This window comes from Eubalaena glacialis, chromosome 11, assembly GCF_028564815.1.
Source record: "Eubalaena glacialis isolate mEubGla1 chromosome 11, mEubGla1.1.hap2.+ XY, whole genome shotgun sequence".
NCBI lineage: Eukaryota > Metazoa > Chordata > Mammalia > Artiodactyla > Balaenidae > Eubalaena > Eubalaena glacialis.
The window spans coordinates 57,438,695-57,466,061 of NC_083726.1; the positions used below are offsets into that span (position 1 = coordinate 57,438,695).

The window sequence follows — 27,367 nt, forward strand, 5'->3', positions numbered from 1 at the left end:
AGCAATCTCTCCTTATTTCCCCCAACACTTGCTCCTGGCAACCATTTTTCTAGTCTCCATTTCTATAAGTCTGACTTTATTTTTATATTCCACAGGCTATTTTTTAATAGATATAAGCCTGAAGATAGCTGCATCTTTCTACCCTACTTTGCTCTAGTTAGTGATATCGCTAAACAACTTCTTTCTCCACATACTGTTTATGTTAAAGTACCTGTTACCTAATGTGTTGTATGAAAAATTCTGTGACAGAGTAATTAGCACTTCAGAGAAATATGTATGATTCCACTATTTTCCTTATGTACATATACAATTTGGTTATATATATTTTTGAAAAGAATATTCAAATGATTTGTATCAGATCATTATGTTTTCAGTTTAATTTTCACTTGCTAGAACACCAGGTTTTAATATTGGGTTGGCCAAAAAGTTCATTCGGTTAGTGAATACATTGTTCAATAAAATTCTTGGTGAAAATGAAAAATGTGTCTTTTATTTTTATTTAAAACCTAAGGAACTTTTTGGTCAACTCAATATTATATAAAACTTAACAAATTCAAGCTTTAAATTGACTTATTAATTTTAAAATGAAAAGTTGTATAAACCATATTTATAAAGAAGAAAATATGGAAAATTTCTTGAAGTAGATATTCTTGTTGATAATTAAGCTTGAAGAGTAAAATACAGTGTGAAAGTTTAACTTTGTGATAGCAAATATAGTTATGCTTTATAATCAATTATTCCTTAAAATAGGAAATAGTTACGTGAGTTTCAACTTCAGGTAATGAGCAAACTTCATTTTAGTAGTGTGCCTTTCATACAGAAGTCAAGAAGGTTGATACAATAATAATAATGATGATAATGTTCTTAATTCGAACCTCATGAGGCATCAGTTATCGCAATGAAAGCAAATTAGAAATGAAAAAATATAATCAGTACAAACATAGCAACTAGAAGTCACCAATTTTTTTCAATATACAGTAGCCATTATTGGTTTTGCCTACCCAGCATCTTCTCCTTTTCAGTACAGCATTTCAGATTTCCTCTGAAAAAATATACTCCACTCACACCCAGACAAAAAGGTTGAGAAGAGGCAAGACTGCATTGAGATTTAGCCTGGACAAACAAATTGCTTTAGATACGGGGAATGGTTGAAAGATGAGCATATGACCCAGATTCATGCAATCAAAGAGAATCCCAGGGCTTATGAGGGAACCACTAGAAAGAGATGCTCTATGTTTTAAACTGACTGGACTAGAGAGCTCAGAAATAAATCCATGTATTTATGGTCAACTGATCTTTGACAAGGTTGCAAAAGGCAAAGAACATACAATGTGGAAAAAATAGTTTCTTCAATAAATGGTGTTGGGAAAACTGGATATTAACATACAGAAGAATGACACTGGACACACATCTTATACCATATATAAAAATCAACTCAGAATAGATTAGACTTGTATTTAAGATGCCAAACCGTAATATTCCTAGAAGAAAACATAAGGAAAAATCTTCTTGCCCTTGGTGTGAGCAATGATTTTTTTGGGTATGACACCAAAAGCAAAGGCAACAAAAGCAAAAATAGATAAACGGGATTGCATTAAATGAAGAAGCTTCTGCACAGCAAAGGAAACATTCAACAGTATAAAAAGGCTAACTACAGAATGGGAGAAAATATTTGCAAACCATATGTCTGATAAGGTGTTAATATCAGATTAACCCAATAGCAAACCAATAGCAACAACAAAAAAAATTAACCCAATTAAAAAATGGGCTAAGAACCTGAATAGACATATTTCAAAAGAAGACAAACAAATGGTCAACAAGTATGTAAAAAGGTGCTCGCCATCATTAATCATCATGGAAATGCAAATCAAAATCACAATGACATATCACCTCATATCTGTTAGGATGGCTATTGTCAAAAAGACAAAAGTTAACAAGTGCTGATTAAGGATGTGGAAAAAAAGAAGCTTTGTATTTTGTAGGTGGGCATGTAAATTGGTATAGCCATTATGGAAAACAGCATGCAGATTTCTCAAAAAATTACAAATAGAACTACCACCTGATCCACCAATCCCACTTTTACGTATATATCCAAAGGAAATGAAATCAGTATCTCAAAGAGATATCTGTATAACCGTGTTCATTGCAGCGTATTCACAAAAGCCAACACATGGAAGCAACCTAAGTGTCCATGGACAGATGAATGGATAAAGAAAATGTGGTATACATACAATGGAACGTTATTACATTATTCAGCCATGAGAAAGAAGGAAATCCTGCCGTTGTGACAACATGAATGAAACTGGAGGACATTATCCTGAGTGAAATAAGGAAGAAAGAGAAAGACAAATACTGCATGATCTAACTTATGTGTGAAATCTAAAAAACTCAAACTCATAGAAACAGAGTAGAATGATAGTTGCCAGGGCCTGGGGGATGGAAAAAATGGGGAGATACTGGTAAAAGGGTGCATGGGTTCAGGTTTAAGGGCTGAATAAGTTCTGGAGGTCTAATGTGCAGCATGGTGAGTGTCAGTAAAAATACCATATTGTATACTTGAAATTTGCTAAGAGTTAATCTTAAGTATTCTCACCACAAAATATAACTATGTGAGCCAATGCATATATTAATTAGCTTGATTGTAGTAATCATTTCATGATGTATATCAAAACATCACATTGTACACCTTAAATATAGGCTTTTTTTTTTTTTTTTGGTCTTGTATATATCAAGGTTGATTTAAAAAAAAAGTCAGAGTCTGGAAATAGTGACTTAACAAAGGGCTAAAACCAGAAAGATTATTAGCCAAGAGATGAAAGTCTATGGAAAAATGTGAGCTTGATATCTACACTAAGGAATGAGTAAGGTAGGAGTTTGTTTAAAGGAGTAAGGGATATTTGATAGGGAGCAAACATCAGGAATGTTCCTATGCATTTTGCACATAGCCATTCTACCTTTTATCTAGAAGAAATTTTAGTTTCTGGCATGTTTACATAATTTCCCCCTATTTCAAATACAAGTGTAGTTTATTTTTCTTAGTGTATTGACAGTTTTATTTAGAATTTAGAATGGGTGGAATTAGATGTATATGTATAGATGTATATTCAAGCTTGCATCTTAATTGAAGTCTAGTAAATAATTAAGTCTTATAGTAAACGTCAGTAACTGAAAAACATTTACTGGACCTTTATAAGTAGGAATTCATTAGGTCAAGGAATGAGAAAAAACATAGGTTTATGGAATAGCATGAGGCAAAAAAAAAAAAAATTGGCAGATTTACGAAAATAAGAGACCCATGTGACTATATTTTAGTAATTATAAAAGGATTTATTAAGAAATAAGTTTGGAAAGGTAAGTGGTGGTAGGTAACGAGAATTTTAATACCATGCTCAGGACTTTAATCTTTTTCCTTCACAAAACGGAGAGTTCATTGAATATTTGTGAGGGTGACAGTGATTTGATAGAAATCTGGCTAGAATGTGAATAAATATAAGGGGAAATGGACTGGAGGATTAAAGATATTGGAGGAAATGGACTAGGGGCTTAGATACTAAAAATAGACTGGTAAAGACCGATGTAAACTAGAACAGAGACCACAGGTGGAGTGCGGCAGTATAGTAGAGGGAGATGGTAGAACACTATTGATTTGGTTGTAGGTTTCTTCTACAGCTGCATTACTTTTCTTATTTTTGTCTTCTATCTTGATGAAAAATGATTATTAAAAAATGCTACTATCCCTCGGTGTACAAGTCAAAATCCTTTGACCAGTATGTCTCTAAAATCAATCCCTAATCCCTTCTCTGATCTCATCTACTGTGTCTCCCCTTCATTTTCTCTGTTCCAGTGAGGCTGAACATCTTGCCCTTTCTTGAACTTGCCAGACATGCTCCTGGCTCAGACCTTTCACACTTACAGTTTCCTTCTCTTGGGATGTTCTTCATTCAGAAATCTGCATGTCTTATTCCTTCACCGCCTTCTGGTTTTTATGCAAATGTTACCTTATCTACATTTTCCAGGGAGGGAGGCAGAGCAAAGAGGATTTTTAGGACAGTGAAACTACTCTGTATGATATTATAAAGGTGGATACATGTCATTATAAATTTGCCCAAACCCATAGAGTGTGCAACACCGAGACTGAGCCCTGATGTAAACTATGGGCTTTGGGTGATAATGACACATCCCTGTAGGCTCATCAGTTGTAACAAATGTACCGCTCTGAGAGGGGACACTGATAATGAGTAAGGCTATGCATGTGTGGGACGGGGCATATATGAGAAATCTCTGTATCTCTATTCCATTTTGCTGTGAACTTAAAACTTCTCTAAAAACTAAAGTCTATTAAAGAAAAAGTTAAAGGAGGGAGAGTAGGCCGGGAAGGGATTTGAGGGGAAACTTCCGTGGTGCAGGTAATGTTCTCTTCTTGAACTGAATGTGTCCCCTCTGTGTAAATCTAGTAAACTGTATATATGTGAAAACAACAATAGACATTCATTTCAGCCCTTAGGAATGGCTTGCATTTTGGCTGTGTCTGACTTCCATTGACATTAATCGGTTATGTACATTCAAAAAAAAGAAGTGCCCTAACAACTGAGGTGATGGGGGAAATTATGTTTTGATTAGCATAGTTTAGCATAACATTTAATGGTCCTTAAAAAAAAGCAGTGCAGATTTCATTTCAAAGTTTAACATAAACATTTATTCGTCATTTTAATTTTAAGTTAATAAGCAATACAGGTTTTTTTCTTACATTTTATATAAATATACATGCATATACTTTCTAAGAAACAGCCTAGGCCTGAAATAAAAATTAGTGAGCAGTAAGAAATAATAATTAAAATACAATAATAATAGAGTACAAAGGAACACATACAGTGCTAAATTGCATAATTCAGACAAAAAAGATGTAATTTTTTTTTGCACTCCTCTCCCTGCAACTCCCTCCAGAAAGGAAGAAATAAAGCTCAGCAGACAGGAGCACTTATGATCAAGGTAAATATTGGAAAATAAGTAGCACCTTTGGTTAATAAAATGATTGTCAACATTTATTTCCAGGAAGCCTAAATTGAGCATTTCTGATTTTGTAAAGAAAATAAAACTAGTTAATATGTACCATGAAGTTTAGCTGTTGCATATTTCAGCATTTGCATAGAATGTTTACTGATAAAATAAAAATAAACCTTTAAAACAGAGTATCAGTTTTAAGATAAAGCAAATGCTACATGTTTGTTTTCCCAATTTTTAAAAATTAGCCAGAGAATTCCCTTTATATACATTGAGTCTTTGAAAATTAGCCAGAGAATTTTTCTAATATATATTCAGTCTGCATCATAGAATACTGTAGTATTCATTCAATAATCTAGGTCCATCAATTCATTTCAATTAAGGAATTATTTTGTGCCTAGCACTTTGCTAGGCATTAAAGTTATTATAACTAAGATAATATCTTTGTCCACAAGGAGCTCACAGTCTAGTAAGAAATAGATGAATTTGAAAATATATTCAAAACCACAGGCAAAATATGTACTCCCACAGAGTAATTCAACATTTGGTTCCAAGTTAGTTATATAGTGAAACTTAAAAACCACAATACAGATTTTTCTAAAACATTTTGTCTATGTAACATCATAGTATAAATGAAAGTTAGGCAATAAATGGTTCAGTAGTCAAACAAGCTTGCTTAAAAATGAAGTCGGAACATATTGAACTAAATAAACTTTTAAAATGATCAACAATATAATATATTCCTGATTTAAATAAATCTACACTATATTTACATTAAAAACAAAATACATATTTGTATGAAAATACCAGTTCTTTCATTTTTGGTTAATTTTGTCCCACATATTTTATTTGCCCAGTTCAGAACTACTACATGTACAAAAAGTACAGACATAAATATATATTCCAAGATCAAATCACAGTCACTTTAAGTACATTCATCTGTAAGAAGGCAAAAAGAAGAGGGTTCTATTTTTAAACTTTGACAGGCATTTATATTAATTATTTTATAGCTTTTTGATTTTTTTAAGAAAATGAAATATGTACAGTGATGATTTAGGTTTAAATTTTTTTCACTTAAAAATCATAAAAATACAGCCTAAAATATAATTTATATTAAAAAAAAATAATTCTATAGATTAACCCCTAAATCCAGTCCCTAAAGATTTCTTGCAAAAGTTATCTAGGTTCAGCTATTGCCAAGGAATGCCTTAGTCTGTCTTATTAGAAACATGTCATTATGTATAACTTTTATCCCAATAATCTTACTTTTAATATTTGCCCAAATATAATAATGGGATAAGAAAAAACGTGTGTTGAAGAAATATAAGTAGTAAATGAAATGTTTTCAAAAATTCCTTAAAAATGGGGAATTATTCATTCTAGGAAATGTTAACCAACATGCTGGTTTAAAATATTTGGGGGAACGTGCTTTTAAATAAAAAGCTTCAAATCGAATGTAAAAGTTTAGCAAATATTTGAAAAGATCCTGCTCTTCCATCTTCAAAAGAGGGATTTCTATGCCGAATATCTAAGTAATGTGCAATGCCATTTTTACCATCATTACGAAGAAAGAATCTTATGTTATTAAGTTGATGTACTCACTGTAGCTACAGACTCCCCCCCATCACAGTGACAATGCACATTTAGCATCTGGATGTCAGTTTAGCTGAATCTAAGCAAACACGTACAGACATGTCACTGACTGTAAATGTGTTTAAGGCCCTGTTTATGAAAAAGTTTACTGTGACACATCAGTTTATCAAAACTTTTATTTAAGTATGTTCTTAGTGTAAATATCCTTGATGAACTAAGCAAACAAATACTGAGTACAGATTCCTGTTTTTACACTTTTACAGAGTGAATTCCTATTAGCAACCACTCTTTCCCTTCACCAGGGATTTTATTTAGGAGTGTTTTTCTTTTTTTTTTTTTTTTTGAATGAAAGCAAAAGGGAAAAATCTAGAAATAAGATCTAGATAAGATGGGGCTGCAAGTAGATGGTATCTCTAAAATAAAAGAAACTGTAGTCTTACTGTTGCCAGACACCTGTTGTAGATTTCAGTATTAAGTAGGTGAAATGACCATTTAAAAAGCAAGAACTTTTGAGATAGATTTTATTCTATTAATTTTATTAACTCATCCTCAGATTCTTAGATCAACAAATATGATTGGGGTGTTCCCTTCTCCTCAAGGTTACACAGTAGTGAAAATTTCTCGCAAATTAATAATTTAGCAAACTTGTATTGCACACTCTGTGCTCTGGCATTATACTTTTAGAAAAGAAGTGAGTGAATGATGCTTCTAAAACAAAATATGAACATAAGCAAAATAAAAGGAATTAATGGAATATGGACACATGGATTCTATAAACAAGTTACTGGTGAGTATTATTTTAATGACTTACATATTGCTATAACAACAGATATTGTGCAAAATCATTCATCCCAGTAGTTATTATGTCCAATTCACTTAGAATTATCTGCTGTGGGAATCAGCAAATATTCTTCAAATTGCATTTATAAACATCATTTTGCAAAGGATGATTCAATTAGGAGAAATGTATTCATTTTGGAAATGAAGGATTTATCAAGTAAGGTTAGAATATGTGTTTCCAAGAAAATATGTATTTAGCCTATAAAGTTCACTATTACAAATAGGATGGCTAATGGAGAAAAAAAGTGGGTTAGAAGTTAAAAGACCTGGTTCTATTTCCACGTCTGCATTTACTCAGAGGACATATATACGTTTAGGCAAAGACCTTACCTGCTCTAGTCTTATTCTGTCAAAATGCAGATATCTAACAAACCTAACTTTAATATATCAAAACCAAAATGCAATACAAATCAAAACACAATTACATCTAATGCTTAGAAAATAAACATTTTAGTTTACATGTCCTTTCTCACTAAATCCAGAAATATTCATGCTTTAGTTAGAAATAGAAAGCATGTGGCAGAAAAATAAAGTCCATTAAATAATATATCAGAAACTTGTACTCGAATGAACAAGTTATATAAACTGAGTCTAACTTAAAAACGTTTTTTTAAGATGCATATAAATGTAAAACAACAACTAAAAACTCAGAATAAAACACTTAGAATATGTTTGAAAATTTCACCCTGAAATTCATATGCAGTAAGAATCCCATTCTTTTGTTCATCTGAACAGAACTTTTTACTGACTTATGTCTTAATAGAATGTTGAATACCAATGTTTTCATACAGAGCTCTCTAGCTTATTTTGCCATATTTGAATTTGAAACAAAAAAAAAAATTTTTTTTTAGCCATGTGAAGACAAATATTTGCTGATATGGTAATGAATTTGTGGTCACAGAATCATAGCCTACTGAAGTACTCCTGAATATTACTCACCTTATTAACAAGTACATATGAAGACTGAAAAACATGGAGATTATGCAAGTAGTGGAGATATAACTAAATCCACCAAAGAAACAAACATGCTGCACTAAAAATGTCCATAATTAGATTAAAAATGCTAAAGAAGTTGGCCTAGACATTATGAAAAATGATGAAAGAAAAATAATTTTTTAAAATTATTTTAAAAAATAATCATAGGAAAAAATGGAGGGGAGGAATGTACACAGCATGGGGTTAGGATGGGATAAATAATTTGGTCTAAAAGTTTTCATATGTCCCACTAAAGTAAAAAATTCCTTTTTGCAATATTCCTTTTCCTCTTAAAGTAGAGACCTAAAGTTATGATTCTCATTGCTATAATAATTCTTTCATGAACTGAACATAAGTGAAATAAAGTGAAGGCAAAGCAGAAGACTAAGATAGACCAGATCATAGGACCTTGTGAAGCATTAAAACCTAAAGTGTACAATTTGATAACAAAGAAGAGAAAATCAGAACTACAAAAAAGAATGTGAACTCAGCAAATTATTCATTTTTTAAAAACTATCAATAAAGATAGTTTGTGATTTTGATTATACAAGCATTATAATTAATTACTAATAATTGGGCTTTTCATGTTTTAAGTGCATTTCTCAAATGTGAGATCGTGCACATAAATATGTAGAAATCAAAACCTAAAAAATAAGTAGGATGAGTAAAGATTGTAATTTCAATTTTTATCTCAATGATTTTGATGCTCTTTGGTATTGTGAATTGTCATGGCAAGAATCTAGTTGTTATGATGTATCTGTGATGTAATTGCATTGAAAAAGCCTACAGGATGACATATAATGATGCTATGCTGTGATGGTAAGCTTTGTTTCTCAAAATTTCAGGCACTTTAAGAGAGTTACAAACATCCAGAATAGTAAATGTCAAGGACAGGAAGATCGATTTTTCTAGATTCTTAAAAGTCATATTCAATTATCTATTTATCATGCATAAGGAAGATTCATAATAACAAAAAATCTTCTATAATATAAGCACCTTCCTTATCCAGGAAACCTCACGCCTACAGTCACATGAGTTCCCTTACTGGTGAAGATGAGTGGTCTTAGCCAAAAGTATACACTGATGACTCCAGGAATATGGTCATTGCTGCAAACCAAATATATAGGACCAGATGCAGCATGAGTGACTTTGTGAAAGATGTATGACATTAGAAGTGCACCATCTGAAATAGAGCTAAAAAGAACAATATTCTAAGGATGCCAAAAGTCTAGAAGAAGAAGACAAAAGCAATGGCACTTGTTCTCTCTGTAGAAGAAAGGGACGGAAAGGAGAATAACAATACAGATGTTCAGGAAACTTGAAAAATTAGTTACAGTGTAGTGGCAGTTGCATTAAGTGATGCAAATAAATATATACTGTGTAGATGAACCAAATCTTTTGTATCTCATAAGACTTTTACAAATTTTTGGTAGCTTGGGATAATCCTATAAGTGAGAATCACTATAATTCTGAACATAATGTTTCATAGTAAGTACTTTTTATTTTTGAGTCATAATAAAGAGCAACTAATATGGGAATTACTTATCCATAAAGAAAATAGCATTCTTCCTCTAAACCCAACCTCAGGGAAAATATATTATGCCTGAGTCATATAAATATTTCATTATTTTTATGAAAAAAGTCACAGTGAAGCAATTACATCTATTATATAATCATTAACATAATTTGGGATAATTTGCATTGGTTAGAAAAGCAGGCAAGTTGAAATTATATATTCAGGTTATAGCAAATGCAGTCTATAATGAACACTAAATAAATCATAATACAGATTGCAGTTGAATCTAATTGGTTTACCACATAGTGTTTAATTTTTTTGTATCTATATTTTATCTACCATTGTATCTACAGCTTCTAGGGGGAGGTGGCATGGCAGTGAACACCCTAAGAGCTCTTTCTGCTTTTAAGTAAACCTGAGTTTTTGTTCTGGTTCTGTCACATACTACCTTTTAACTTTGGGTAATTTGTGAACTTCTTTGTATATCTGTTTTTTGTTTTGTTTCACTCGTCTATTATATCAGGCCAATAGCCTCTACCTATGATTCGATTTGAATATCAAATAGGCAAAATGCAGGAAACATAAATATCCATTCCCTTCCCACTTCACATCCTTTTTCCCTATTAATTTGAGCCTAACAATCATGATTATTTATTTTGTTTTATTAAAAGCCTGCAACATTGTACATGTAAGAGGGGTTTTTTTTAAAGGTATTTTTGGATGGAAAATAAGTTTCAACTAACTGATTAAGTATACCTCTACATTTTATAACATCAATATAAAAACTTACATTTTCAGCATACATCTTATGGTCTTTTTTTCTGCCAAGTACAGCCAGAGACAGATGAGTAAAAAATACCTAGATTTTTAAAGTGTACATTCAAATATATCAAACCAAATTATTTTACTTATTTCCTAGTGTCCAGGGGAGACCCATGAGATAAGGTGGTTAGAACTTGGTACTAAAGAAGTGAAATTTATGAGCCATGCCAATTTACACTGAGAAAACGTCCTGTCTTCCAATGTGAAGCACACCAGAACCTGACCCAACTGCCTCTTAAATGTGTGCTGGTTGGCTCCAAAAAGGATCAAGAAAGAGGATGGGCATGTGTCAGGACATGTCTATATCCCATATTGCATTCATAAATTAGTGAAGGAACATTTAAGATTAAATGGTGAAAAATACGAGGAGTCTTGTTATCACAAATGGAAAAATACTTAAACTAGCCAGTGATCATGAATTATTTTGGTACCCAGGTTTATGATAACCTTCCTCTGCACAATTCCATAACAGAAAAATGGACTAAAAGGTATTTTAATGGTTTCTGACTTTGCTTCATGCTTCCTCTTGACCATCTAAAACCTGTCATTCCCTTGAGGAAGAAATACTTTCTGACTAATCACTAATTGTTGCAGAAAGCCAACTATATTTTCTCCTTCATTTAGGCAACTTTATAATAATAAATGTTCTAGGTTGATATTTTCTTCTCAATCTCTGAAAGATTCTGTTCAAGCAACAAATATTCTAACAAGTTCAAGGGATTTGGGAGAGTAAACAACTTGAAACATTTATTTTACCCTGAAACAGTTCTGAAACCTGTGTGTGAGTTTATATCACTGTTTCAAGTGTGTTGTGATTTAACTTTCAACATTTATGTATAGGAATTAAAATGCAACCATATTTGTAACTTTGTGCAGTGCTACTGCCAGGCATGACTGTATACATCATGTCATGTGCTTTGAATGTGCAATTTCACTTCCCTTTCTTTTTTAACAATTTAATATAATCAGTGTTAGAAATGAAAAGTTAAAGAAGATGATCAAAGAGCAATAGAACAAATACAAATTGGTTTTGACTTGACAAGAACCTCAGCAGCAAGTAAATAAACCTCCTTCCATGGAGAAAGCCACTGGAATGCACCCACCAGCAGGTGATAAAAAGGGCTATGCCTTAGCCCTAAAACCCCATGATCATTACTTGTCCCAGAGGTCTATTATCTATATGAATTTAAATATGTATCTTCAGAGAATTCAAGGCACTTTTTTGGAAACATTTAAGATTGGAAAGCTACTGAACAATTTATGATGTCACACTTCTTATGACAAGTCAGAGTTGAATACAAACACTAATAATATGAAAATAGCTCATTCAAGACTCAGGATTGGGTGAAACTAAATTAAGAACAACTATATATTGTCACATTTTCCCTGATTTATTTACCTATGGTATTGGCACATATTGTTTTAGTTAATAGTTTAAAAATACAAATACCTTTATGCAAAAAAGTGAATGTTAATTGAAATATGGAATTTTATATGGCTTGCTAAACGTGAGCCACATGCTCAAACAGTGCCTAAAGTTTACAAATCAATCCCTAGTGTTAACTATCACAAAAGCTTGGAATCCAAGTGCAATCCTAAAGGAAATAAGAATAGCACCTGCCTCTACTGCAATAATAATAGTAAGAAGAACGGCAAATTCCTTTTGACATCTTAAGAATGACATTATTTCAATAATCAAGCACTAAATTCTTTTTATTAATCATGACCTTAATTTAAACTTCATTTATAAAGGTGAATATTTATAACTTTATACCGAATGTATAAACTCTTTCTTGTTTAAAAGTACTTACTCAAAATGGTATTTATAGTTCTGAATGCACAGATCTATCCTATGCCTCTGTATTCAAGAGTGATTCAGTCCCAGATGTTTTCACATAGTTATGAAAATGAGAAACTGCTAAATTAACCTGGGTTGGCATGTGGCAGGCTTCTTTCTATCAAGTTATAAACTAAATCTACACTTTCCAAGTATATATCAAATCATACACAACCTCCAGTTCTAGAAGCCGTTTTTAAGTCTCCTGGTTTAGTTATGCTCGCAGGCAGCAGGAAAGCTTATCGGTAGAGGGTGGAATTTTCAAGTGCTACCTTTCCTATAATATGAGATATTTTCAGTGGCTGAGTAAAAAGCCTGTTTGGATTTCTGTTTTTTGCTTTTGCTTGTCATGGAGAAGAGGAAAATGAGAGAGCTTGGAGGGCTCACTATAAGCACCTCCCACTCTTAGCTTTACTCAGATGGATTACTCATAACAGTAACCCTCTGATCACCACTATATGTTGGGAAAAATTAAAATTTTGCCTATATGTAAACCTGTCAACCAGGATTCCGGTTGATTCCACTTTGATGTCTCAGTATAACAGCGAGTCTGGATTGAGTTTGGTTAAAAGAAGTCCCTGGTTATTACTTTCTGGATTACTAACTAAAATCCTTTTAAAATCAATAGACAGCTCATTGCTAGGAGTCATTTAGGCTTTTAATTTGATTTACATATTAGTAAATTCTGAAAATTATTTGAGGGTTCTATTCACTAGCACCAGGTACTGGTGGTCCTCCTCAAAGAAGTCATGTGCATGCATGAATCAAATCGGACAGTGTTCTGAAATAATGGTTTAAAATGGAGTTTTTTCAAATTTATTTCATATATGCATATGATTTTTTTTTACAGCAGTTAGTTGTATTTTCAAATTAAGGCCACCCTCATTTTCACCCATGTTCTTATCTTTAAAATCCACACTGTAAAGTAGTATGCAGATATAACACATTTCTTTTTTCTCCATGGATTTAAAAAATTACAGTGATAATATTCTTTTTGAACTTGTCTTTTTTCTCCAGATGCCCTGTGTGCTTGTTCTTAAGTGTGTGAAAGTCAGTGTGTGTATGTTTGGGAAAAATTCATTTCCTTAAATTCCATTTCACACTTTAATATCAAATAAAAAATGAAATGTGGAGAGGATAGTCTTACAGGATTAAACATACTCCTTCTAACTACTTAAACCAGTGGTTTGGGATTCAGATCTCTATAACCAAGACTGGAAGTCACTGGAAGACTTTAAAATCATTTCAACCACCGCAACCAGAGTCATGTATGGAAATAAGCCCATTGCATGAATTCTTTATATGCATAATCTCAAAATTTAACTGCCCAAATAAGTTTTAAAAAAGAAAGTTTTTAAAATTTTGCCATTAAGGAAAATCTCTTTTCTATCCTTAATTATGACTCCTCATTTCAACTAAAAATCTTCTAATATGTTGAAAAAAAAATACTCCTAAGAAAGTCATACACACTGAAATCAGAGATGTGATTCTTGTTAAATATTAGTTTCTCTTTCTGAGGGATTAACCCCTGATCCTTTTGACTTTTGACTTTTGATACTTTTGACAATAACGTCATGACTTTTAGATGTCTTCAAGGATTCAGATTCTCGGGACTCAGGTGTATGTATTTTCTTCGTTGTCTCTTTCAACTTCTTTTCCTTTGCGAGCAGTCTGTAGTTGATAGCATTGCCAATGAGCAGCCACACACTGGCTAGGACTACAATAGCTCCACAGGCCACATACATGTATTTATATTGTCCAGTTTCATCCACCAATTTACCTAAGAGACAAAGAATGTCTTTTAAGACAGCATAATAAATCAGCCATAAAATGTTAACATTTGCAAATAAATTCTTCTCCACACTGCATACCTATTTCTTATTTAAGTTAATAATAAATGAGCGTTTAGTAAAGAAAAAAATATTCTAGATTATGCATAGTAAAGGCATATGCATAGTAAAGGCATTCAGACACATTTACTTCCACATTTACTTCCACATATGCATAGTAAAGGCATTTACAGACATATTCTGCATTATATTACCAGTATATTAAATCTATTGAAAATTACTACCCTTAATAAAAGTGTACAACCAAGACAAGCTAGGTATATATGTGTTTGTGTATATATTCATAGATACATAAATGTGTGAGATACATTTTTAAACCTACATGTGTAGAAATACATATACGTATTTACAAATATAAACATATATATGAATAGATTTATAGCACACATATTGAGATTGCTTCAACCTTTCCACATTTACTATCATTTCGATAAAGAGGAAAAATTACATTCTTTAGGACAAATTCAGAGGCTTTTATAAGGTTCCTAGTGGGGGTAATATTTACTAAATGCTTTCTCTATGCCTAGCACTAGGCTAAACGCTTTATTTGTAATTTTGCATTTAATCCTTACAAGATCACTTCGCAGTAATTTGACCATGGTTACGTAGCCAGTGAGTGAGTGGCAGAATCTGGGCTCTAACCAGTCTGTCTGCATCTCGTATTCTTAACTACTCTGTAAAATGGCTTCATCAAACCTCTTGGTTAAGTGTCATGTCACTTTTCAGGCTAATCACAGTTTTTCACTTTATCTGAATCTAAATTATTAAGGCCAAACTAATCAGGAAGAAAGTTTTTGTTCCATTTGATTATTGAGAACATTGAAAAACTAGCCTGGTGCCATATAATTGCAAAGCTTACTGACTTTTAAACATGCTTCAGTTTATACTGTTTATACTTAGTTTTGCCTCTTGCTTATGCAGGCATCTAATTCTTAACAATAATTATTACTGGCAAAATTTAGTATACACAAATCCATATTATTTATCATATGCATATTCCAGGTGATTCTGAAATAGACCTATTTGTTTAGTCAGAATTTCCATCATTCTGACTTCCCAGGTGAATTCTATCAAACATTTAGAGAAGAGCTAACACCCATCCTTCTCAAATTCTTCCAAAAAATTGCAGAGGAAGGAACACTCCCAAACTCATTCTATGAGGCCACCATCACCCTGATACTAAAACCAGACAAAGATACTACAAAAAAAGAAAATTACAGACCAGTATCACTGATGAATATAGATGCAAAAATCCTCAACAAAATACTAGCAAGCAGAATCCAACAACACATTAAAAGGATCATACACGATGATCAAGTGGGATTTATCCCAGGGATGCAAGGATTCTTCAATATTCATAAAACAATCAATGTGATACACCATATTAACAAATTGAAGAATAAAAACCATATGATCATCTCAATAGATGCAGAAAAAGCTTTTGACAAAATTCAACACCCATTTATGATAAAAACTCTCCAGAAAGTGGGCATACAGGGAACCTACCTCAACATCATAAAGGCCATATACGACAAACCCACAGCAAACATCATTCTCAATGGTGAAAAACTGAAAGCATTTCCTCTAAGATCAGGAACAAGACAAGGATGTCCACTCTCACCACTACTATTCAACATAGTTTTGGAAGTCCTAGCCACGGCAATCAGAGAAACAAAAGAAATAAAAGGAATACAAATTGGAAAAGAAGAAGTAAAACTGTCACTGTTTGCAGATGACATGATACTATACATAGAGAATCCTAAAGATGCCACCAGAAAACTACTACAGCTAATCAATGAATCTGGTAAAGTTGCAGGATACAAAATTAATGCACAGAAATCTCTTGCATTCCTATACACTAATGATGAAAAATCTGAAAGAGAAATTAAGGAAACACTCCCATTTACCATTGCAACAAAAAGAATAAAATACCCAGGAATAAACCTACCTAGGGAGACAAAAGACCTGTATGCAGAAAACTATAAGACACTGATGAAAGAAATTAAAGATGATACCAACAGATGATAAAGATGATACCATGTTCTTGGCTTGGAAGAATCAATATTGTGAAAATGACTATACTGCCCAAAGCAATCTATAGATTCCATGCAATCCCTATCAAATTACCAATGGCATTTTTTACGGAACTAGAACAAAAAATCTTAAAATTTGTATGGAGACACAAAAGACCCCGAATAGCCAAAGCAGTCTTGAGGGAAAAAAACGGAGCTGGAGGAATCAGGCTCCCTGACTTCAGACTATACTACAAAGCTACAGTAATCAAGACAACATGGTACTGGCACAAAAACAGAAACATAGATCAATGGAACAAGATAGAAAGCCCAGAGATAAACCCATGCACCTATGGTCAACTAATCTATGACAAAGGAGGCAAGGATATACAATGGAGAAAAGACAGTCTCTTCAATAAATGGTGCTAGGAAAACTGGACAGCTACATTTAAAACAATGAAATTAGAACACTCCTTAACACCATACACAAAAATAAACTCAAAATGGATTAGAGACCTAAATGTAAGACCGGACACTATAAAACTCTTAGAGGAAAACATAGGAAGAACACCCTTTGACATAAATCACAGCAAGATCTTTTTTGATCCACCTCCTACAGTAATGGAAATAAAGACAAAACTAAACAAATGGGACCTAGTGAAACTTCAAAGCTTTTGCCCAGCAAAGGAAACCATAAACAAGACGAAAAGACAACCCTCAGAATGGGAGAAAATATTCTCAAATGAATCAACTGACAAAGGATTAATCTCCAAATTATATAAACAGCTCATTCAGCTCAATATTACAAAAACAAACACCCCAATCCAAAAATGGGCAGAAGACCTAAATAGACATTTCTCCAAAGAAGACATACAGATGGCCAAGAAGCACATGAAAAGCTGCTCAGCATCACTAGTTATTAGAGAAATGTAAATCAAAACTACAATGAGGTATCACCTCACACCAGTTAGAATGGGCATCATCAGAAAATCTACAAACAACAAATGCTGGAGAGGGTGTGGAGATAAGGGAACCCTCTTGCACTGTTGGTGGGAATGTAAATTGATACAGCCACTATGGAGAACAGTATGGAGGTTCCTTAAAACACTAAAAATAGAATTACCATATGATCCAGCAATCCCACTACTGGGCATATAGCCAGAGAAAACCATAATTCAAAAAGACACATGCACCCCAATGTTCACTGCAGCACTATTTACAATAGCCAGGTCATGGAAGCAACCTAAATACCCATCGCCAGACGAATGGATAAAGAAGATGTGGTACATATATACAATGGAATATTACTCAGCCATAAAAAGGAACGAAATTGGGTCATTTGTTGAGACGTGGATGGATCTAGAGACTGTCATACAGAGTGAAGTTAGTCAGATAGAGAAAAACAAATATCGTATATTAATGCATGTATGTGGAACCTAGAAAAATGGTACAGATGAACCGGTTTGCAGGGCAGAAGTTGAGACACAGATGTAGAGAACAAACGTATGGACACCAAGTGAGGAAAGCCGCGGGGGGGTGGGGATGGTGGTGTGATGAATTGGGCGATTGGGATTGACATGTATACACTGATGTGTATAAAATGGATGACTAATAAGAACCTGCTGTATAAAAAAATAAATGAAATAAAATGCAAAAAAAAATAAAAGAAGAATTTCCATCATTCTGACTAGAATCTAGTTAGTGGCTTGATATTAAATTTAGCTACTTGTGAAATTATTTACTTCAACAAAGTTCTCTGCTTTAATTAGGTAAATGTTAGAATGGACTTATTTGAGTTAATTTGAGTAAGTATGATATATACATAAAAAACAAAACAAAAATTGTGTAATTTAATTTTCCATTCTAACTTTAGTCAAATATTCCTATTCATACAATGATTATTACATATCTAAATACAAAAACATTAGGTCTTTTGCCCCATCAGAATTATATCATCACTTTGGATTGTGAAATCAACATACTTTCTAAATGTTTTGGGAATTTTTGGCATCATCAAGAAAGCAGATATGATTTCCAGAAATAAAGTTTCAGCTCTTTTTGAATGTAGCAGTGAAAGTTCGAGTTGAAAAAAATAAAAATTATAAGAAGTAACTGCAACAACACCCATTCATTCGAAAGTATTTATTGAGTGCCTACTATATGCCAGACGCCTTGCTAGTAGTGACTGAATGCTACAGAGGAAAAGCCAGTCTAAAAGTTAAGGAGTATCAGGGATAACAGGAGGCAGAAACAGGATAAAAAAAATGGCTACTCTTTTATGGCTATAGCCTGAGAGCTTCAACAATAAGCCCCAAATCAATTACTGCCACTGATCCCACTGGTGCAATAGTTTGGCAATATTAACAAAATAAGCCCTCAAGGATACTGAAATTGATGTAAATATTATTAAAATAGGTCTCAGCCCAGGTAGAAATGGCCAAATCAGATTCATTCATTTCCATAGCACCCATCCACTATGCCTATTGACCTGACTTGATTTTTTTTCATCCCACCATGGCTGGTGAAATAAATTTTTCTCTGTTGATACTAAGAATTTTATTGGTAATGGATAGGCTTCTAAAACCCATTTGGTAAAACTAATTCTGTATGAAAAGATAGGCATATATTGGCCAAAATGAATAAGACCTACTGGCTTCATTCACTTTGAAAATTGTTTTGGTGCCCTGGCATATCTATAATGAGAGATATACCACCCAAAGCATCTGTACTAGATACCAGAGGACAGTCCTGGTGGACAGAAAAAGTCAACAACTATACCACTCATTCCTGACCAAATGAAAAAGCAAAAGGTAAATGTCAATGGTGCCTTAAGATTAACAATTTAAGCATGAATTTTCCCACTTTCAAAATGATTCCTTGATGTCATGTAGGAAGACTTTAAACACTGATTTTAAATACACGAAAAAAATTTATGTTTAGCCCAGCAATTATTGTGACCATTAGGGGGCAGGCCAAGAGGTCTAAGTAAATACCTACATTTAGCATTAACTAAAGCAATGCTATACAGTGATTACTGAAAAAGACTGGTCAACAAAAAGTATTTAATATTTATAACATTGATGTCTAAGACTAAACAAAGTCTTAACTTCAAAAATGAACTTATACATATGTCTCTACTCAGTATCCTTACTAGATAATTTAGCATAGAGATTTTTTATAGGCATCACTGACAGTATTTTAGATCTTAAAATCTAAAGGTAATTGTTATAAATATGGAATATAAGTATCTGATCAAGAAAATGACTTTGAATGAACTTCCCTTCATTCTTGCATTCCTATTCATATATTCCAATTAGTGAAATTATAAAAGTATTCCTTCCTTAAGCATGTAACAAATTCCATATTAATATAACCAATAAGAAAACAGATCTTGACCTTTTGAGAGCATTACTTCAAATTTTTGACTCATTTTAATAAAAAAGAAGAAAAATCTGTTTATCAATGATAAAATAAAGTGGAATTTTATTTTTATGATACAATTTTTAAAAACACAAAACAAGTTGATATAGGTAAAAACCTGAAAATTATGCTAATTATCAGTCTAATTTAAATTCTTAAGTTCATAACTCCAGGCTCTGAATGAAATTTTTGTCTAAAATAGACTAATTAGGAAATTTAAAAACACATAGTAAAGGCTAAAATTAACACACCCACAGTCTTTTAGGCAATTAGTATCTATTATTACAAACCACATTTTACACTACAAAGAAAGTCTTGGCTAATGGATATTAATTTTATGCTTTTTGCTTTCCTTGATGAGAAATATTCTTACCAGCAAGAGGAGGACCAAGAAGGACGGGGCAACACTCCACAACTGTGACGAGACCCACAGCACTGGAAAATCTTTGAGCACCAACAAGGTCCATGAGACTTTCAAAGAGGATACTGCTAACACTCCCAAATCCAAGGCCAAAAAATACAGCATACACCACCAGGCTTGGGTAGTCCTCAGCCAACGGGCATAAGAGATGACACAATCCATTGAACAAAATGGCAAAACTGAAGAAGTACTGGATTCGGGGTCGGATTAATTTGGAGTTTGCAATGAATCCTACAGTAGGTCGGGCAAACATATCAACAAAAGCCATAACAGACAGCAAGAAAGCTGCAGAATATTCATCAATTCCTTTGTCTTTAGCATATGGAGCCAAGAATATAATGGGGGCAAAGAACCCCAGAAACATAATGACATTTCCAGATAAGTATATCAGAAATCCCCTATGCTTAAAAAGGGAGAAATCTAAATACTTATCAATTTTTGCCCATATTGATTTCTTCTTATGTCTTTTCTTCATGCCTGGATTAGTCGCTCTTACACCAACCTTATTTTTAGACTTCTTAGTAGTTAGTTTGGGTCCAACAGGTCTCATAAGGGACCCAGCCACACAGGAGTTCAACAATAAACCTCCCAAAATCAAGAAGCTTCCTTTCCAGCCATAAGTATTAAAGAGGTACTGATTGAAAGGAGCCAGTGTACTTAGGAAAACAGGACTTCCTGCCATTGCGAGGCCACTCGCCATAGGCCGTTTCTTATAGAAGTACTTGCCAAGGATTGTTAAGGCGGGTTGCAGGTTGAAGGCTAGACCTAAACCTAAAAAAAAACAAAACAAAAGGAAGAAAAACACAAACACATTATGCCACTCACAAAAGAAATTACTCCTCAAAATGTACATTCAAGTGAAAATGGCAGAACTAAAAATGCAACAGCACGTAGTAATTTTTAATAATTATGTATTATCAATAGCATGGCACATAAACAAAAAGGTTCTCATAACTGGGCACCTGAGATGCATGACAGGTTCATATTCCTTTCTTTTTAAAACACAAAAATAAAAACAAAAACTTCTACTTCTGTTGCAATAATCATAGAATAGGTTGAAACCGGGACAGAATTCATTCGTTCTTAGTTACAATCACTTAATTCCACAAACAAATTAACCTCTCTCTATATTTATATACACATATAGAGAATAAATATCTTCCTTGTGGGCAAGAGTGTGTTTAAAATGTGAATACTTTCTTTCAGAGTGGAATAGAGTGAACAGACTAAAAAAGTTGTCATTTATAAATAATCTTAGGTCTCCCAGAGATATTTCTTTCAAAGCTATGCAAATGATAAAAAAGAGTAATCAATTCATGCCATCGATTTCATGCTCTTCATCCCTCACATTTCACATTTCCTGAGTACAGAGGTACATGCGTATTAACTAAAAAATAAGTAACTTTTGTTTTGCTTGAAACATATTCTCATTTCAGGGATTAAAGCTGATTGTTTATATAAGTCAAAAGTTTCTACTGTTTCTAGGGACACCTTGACAGTGTTGAGTATCGCCTTTGAGAAATGAATTACTTCTTATAGCTCGCCAAGGAACTATTTGGCAACAGAAACAAATAAGTTTGTTTAGAAAGTAAATACAATTGATTTACACAAACTGTTGATACCTCTCTTTCCCCTTTAGCCTGGGCATTATTCTGTATTATTTTAGGATCTATAGAAGTAAGAATTCTTCTGCATTTACCAGTTTATGTAAATTGAGACAGTATTGCAAATTGGTTAAGTATTAAGATTCTGGAACACTGAGTTCTGAGTACAAATACTTACTGCAAACCTCTAATACAAATTAATACAAATAGTTGTATTAAATATTTGTAATAGGGTTTCTAAAAACTGACAAGAAGGAACCAAGAACATGCTTTGGAGAGTGACAGGGCAGTATGCTCCCTGATTCTACCTCAGCTATACTTGTGAGATATGCAGAATGAGTGTAATTAGATCCAACATTTAAATAATAAAACTATGGTCAGCAGCTTGTAAGTGGAAGAACCCAAATTAAAACCCAGGAATTGTGTTTCCAAGTTCAAATTTCTTTACCTTAAGCCATCCTCCCTCCCTGTGCCCCCATTCTGTCACCTGGAATTTTGCTTTCAGATGTTAATGCAAGTTCTCTTTAGGAGATTGTGGTCATCTATTTCCTGTCTGGCATGGTAAAAGGAACATGAGGTTTGAAATCAAAAGATCTAAATCTGCCTCGACTACTTACCTATGTGTGCTACTGGGTAAATACTTAGTCTTCTTGAGTTCCAATTCCGTCAATAACAAAAAAGGGTTTTGCTAAAATCGAGTAAGGTCTAGAACTTTAAGATGTTATATAATGATGTTGTGATTATTATTATACGCTAATATTTATTTAAAAGTGACAAAATGCTGGGTACTCTCTGTAAAGTACCATATATTCATTTTTTACATTAATCATGACAACAACTCCCAAAGGAAAGAGGTATTATTTTCCCATTTTAAAGACAGAGAGACTGAGGCATAAGGGGGTTTATTTATCCATGATCACACGGCTCATGTGTGCTGAGTCAGGTTTAAAAGCTAGACCTGTCTGATTACAGATACCAAGAAGTTTTGGCTGATAATGACTTAAGATAAATCCCTTATAGGTATATTTAATGGTTGACTAGAAGCACGAAAGCCTTTAAGACCCAAAGGAATGGAACTGAAGTTAGAATAACATAAAATGCTATTGATATTTGTGACACAGTAACATCAAAACCATCTTTTCCCTAATACATCTACTTGTGGGCCCAGCCTGAATTCTATGACCAAATGACATATGGCTGACCCTTGAACAATGTGGGGTTTAGGAGGGCCCACTCTCTGCATAGCTAAAAATCTATGTGTCATTTATAGCCAGCTCTCCTCAGGATTCAACCAACCATGGATCCATGGATCATGTAGTGCAGTGGACCCCTGCAGTTCAAACCCATGTTGTTCAAGGTCACCTGTATGTACTATTTCTGCACAAAGGAAAGGGCATTCACTCCACCATGACAATTCTTAGATATAAGAAGATTCTCATTTAAAATGTCAAAGGAGGGACTTACCTGGTGATCCAGTGGTTAAGAATCTGCCTTCCAATGCAGGGGACGCGGGTTCAATCCCTGGTCAGGGAACTAAGATCCCACATGCCACAGGGCAACTAAGCTCGCAGGCCACAACTACTGAGCCCACATGCTTTGGAGCCTGAGCGCCACAACTAGAGAGCCTACATGCCGCAACTACTGAGCCTGTGTGCTCTAGAGCCCGCACGACACAACTAGAGAGAAGCCCACGTGCCGTAATGAAGAGCCCGTGCACCACAATGGAAGATCCTGCATACCGCAACTAAGATCCGACACAGCCAAATAAATAAATAAATATTTTTAAAAAATGTCAAAGGTGTTTTACCATATCAAAAAAGAAGAGAGTTGTCCATAGGTTGTAAAGAGAAAGATTTTAACATCACTATTACTGTAGGCTTTAATACATCTAATTTTTTAATCAAATAATACATTAATGCAAGGTTAGACTGATCTAAAGTCATAAAAAGAGAAATACATTTACCTTTTTATCTGTGGGCAAAAGGAAATGATTCAATTTCTTTATACGTTGAAGTCTAATTTTTCTTAAAATTTTGAGTGTAGATTTGTTTAATGCAATTTATTGCTGAGGCTAATAAAGATAGTGTTTTCCAAATGTACATATTCAGGTCAGCTAGTCTACAGACATGCATGAGAAACAACTATAATCAAGTGACAGGATGTCATTTTAAAATATTTGTCTTTAGTGGCAAATGTGCCTTTTAGAGCTTTTAAACAGAATCCTTTAGTAAGAAAAAGAAGGGATATCCATGCAGAGCTCTACCACTAATCAAAATACAGGCAACAACAATTCTATTGTTAAAGCTAATCAGTGAATCCAGGAAATATCTTTTTTGGCACCATTTTTAACCTAGTATGAGTGATAAGTCAGACACTAATAGCAATAAGTAATGAAATTTTTTTTTTTTTTTTTAATTAATTTATTTATTTATGGCTGTGTTGGGTCTTCGTGTCTGTGCGAGGGCTTTCTCTAGTTGCGGCGAGCGGGGGCCATTCTTCATCGCGGTGCGCGGGCCTCTCACTGTCGCGGCCTCTCTTGTTGCGGAGCACAGGCTCCAGTAGTTGTGGCTCACGGGCCTAGTTGCTCCGCGGCATGTGGGATCTTCCCAGACCAGGGCTCGAACCCATGTCCCCTGCATTGGCAGGCAGATTCTCAACCACTGCGCCACCAGGGAAGCCCCGAAAATATTTTTTTTTAATGAAGCTATTTATATGCCAGAAAGTCTGTGTCCACAATACCATCTTCACTGTCTGAATATTAAATGTTGAAACAGTAAAAACAAACCAAAGAGGTTCTCTTTTTGACATTTATATCATAACACATAACATGTCTGATAACTTGCTGTTTCCATTGCTTGAAATTTGATTGGCCAGCCTATAGCCAGTATTTTGATGTACCAGATGACAATACTTTAAGATAGCATCTGATATAAAAAAGAAATTCAAAGAAAACAATAAGAATGTTCTATTGCTCATGCTTCTGACAGAGCTTTGTAAACAACAGACACTGTTAAGAAGAAAATAAGCTGAAAACAAAACTTGACTTACCACAAATGAATCCCATGGTGATGTAAAGCTCTACTACGCTGGTACTAAAAGAGGCTGTGACCATTCCCAAACAGCATAACAAACCTCCTACCATCACCACTGGCCGGCTACCGTATTTATTCACCAAAACACTACTTATGGGACCTGAGGTAGAGAGGACATTAAGAAATATTCAGTTGCTGGGTTATTATTTATTTATTTATTTATTATTTATAACATTTGTTAATTTTGAAATTTGAGAAAGCACATTTTAATGACTCAAGAAAAATATTAGTTCACATGGAATATCATGAAAACTTTTTAATACTTTCTAATCAATTTGACTGGTTATCTTTACCCATATATATATACAAGCACATAAAATAATAAATTAGAATTGTTTAACATAGAGTTTGTTAGGACCATAATTATTCAACTTTTGATGGAAAAGTTTTTCAACAGGACATAGCTAAACTCCCTAAGTATCCTAACAAATGCAGGTAAATTTAACTAACAAAAATCTAGGAATTATATAAATGACTTGTCTGTTAGAATTTTATTTTCTGGAATAATGTATGTTTGTGCACACACATATATATCCTTAATTGCAGCTGAAATTTTTTTTTTATTATACTCCACTGTGACTTTTCTTTAGTACTATTTTTTTTTATTATAAGACACCAACTGTTTACATACCTCATTATATTAGAAATGAGGATGTCTTACACTGATGGTCTCTTAACAATCCCTGTCCATCAGGGGGCAGTCATAGGTAGTATGTTGCTGCCATGGCTTAAGTATGCTTGAATTTGGTTGTTATTTCTGTGGCTTGGTTAGACAATGGAAATGCCTCACATTTCAATCAGACCATTTAAGGACCATTTGAAAAAGGAATATGAATATGAATCCTGATTGTTGTTTGAAAAAGCTTCTGTTGATACATTCTGGTAAGGTCAAGAAAGTACTACCATCAAAATTTACAGAATGGGTGCAGCAGTTTAGATAGAACTGCCAGAGAAAATGGTGGCTCTCTCTATTAAGACAGGCTGCCTCACCAGCAAAGGGGAAAATCTTAATGTGGGAAACATGAACATCGAGCACTCTGACTCAAAAACTAATTTAGAAGAGCCAGATACTAAATAGGATGAAGTTTTAGGAATGCCTTATGCAATGTATTTAACATACATTTTCTGATGTATGTGTATGTGTGTGTGTGCATATAAATATTCAGGAGTGATTAAAATGATTAAAATAATCTATGTTTATGTCTAAAAAAGCTCTTTTGGTAATTTATTAAGAAAGAGTCGGTGTGTCTTATTTTAACGTGCAGCATTTTTTTCTTTAGTGGTACTTCATAAAATAGTGGTGCAACTTAACAATTGAGGCTATCTTAGATTCATTGAAAGTCCATACCACTTTATAAGACCTGTCCAAGTGTAAATTGTTTGCTTTGACATTTCCTTCTTAACTTAAAATTATATTTCATCTGAAACTAGGGGCACTGCTTTGAGGAAAAAAATTACATTAGGTCAGAATTCTCAGTCCATTTTTTAGCCTAGAAAAAATTAAATAATTTTTAGTTAATATTAAAACTTAAAAATTTGCATTACATTTGAGAACTTCTACATGGATGGTATTTAAAACACATTGAGATTCAATTGTCAATACAACCTTATTCTTTCACACAACTATACTTAATATTTTTATTCTTTACCTATAAATATAAATACTCGTGGCCAAATAGTCTTTAATATTACTCCACAATATCTTTTGAAAGAATATTGGTAATAACACATAATTTTAGAAAAAGAACTCAAAAACAAAATACCACATTTTGCATTTAACACCAAACAAAATAAACCTAAAAAGGGCCATATATAATACAGCTCTATAAGAACAGCAGGGTTAGAGGCAAAAAATCAATGAAAATTGTACAAGATGATGTGAAAAGAATAGAATTCTGTCCCTAATATGGTAAAACTCATCTGAAGAAATTATGTATATACATAATATATATTATTATATATAAAATATAGTTATTTATTATAACTATACATTGGTTTAGTAAATGAACATTTTAATTAAAAGCATGAAGTTAAATTCAAATAGCCTTTCTGAGAGGGGGAGAGTCAGAATCAATTGATTAGCTTGATTAATTACTGAATTTAGGTGTCGATTCCTTTTCTTAAAATTACTCAACCAATTCAGTTCAATTCAATTCAACTCAGATCAGTTCAATGCAGTATTTCTTGAGCTCCTGATATAAAGCCAGTTGACAGACACCAAGGATAAAATAATAAAAGCACAACTATAATCCTCAATGCATTATGTTCCAGAGGAAAAAATAATCAACAAGTTATTTTAAGAACTGTGATGGATGCTTTGATAAATACTAGATTATATATAGAATGAATTCAAACGCATTTATCGATACTTGGACTAATAACAA

General features: G+C 33.3%; 1 protein-coding gene across 16 annotated transcripts in view; it reads right to left on the minus strand.

Annotated features, from left to right (window-relative positions):
- Positions 1-12,453: 12,453 nt before the first annotated feature.
- SLC16A7 (solute carrier family 16 member 7) overlaps positions 12,454-27,367 on the minus strand; it is a 166,441-nt gene continuing 151,527 nt past the window's right edge. For all 16 annotated transcript variants that reach the window (XM_061204301.1, XM_061204293.1, XM_061204300.1 and 13 more), the window contains 3 exons: positions 24,940-25,083; positions 20,240-21,058; positions 12,454-14,364 (listed from right to left, as the gene is read on the minus strand). In XM_061204301.1, coding sequence (XP_061060284.1) covers positions 14,078-14,364; positions 20,240-21,058; positions 24,940-25,083 — 1,250 coding nt within the window. In that variant the 3' untranslated portion in view covers positions 12,454-14,077. The remainder of the gene's footprint in view (positions 14,365-20,239; positions 21,059-24,939; positions 25,084-27,367) is intronic.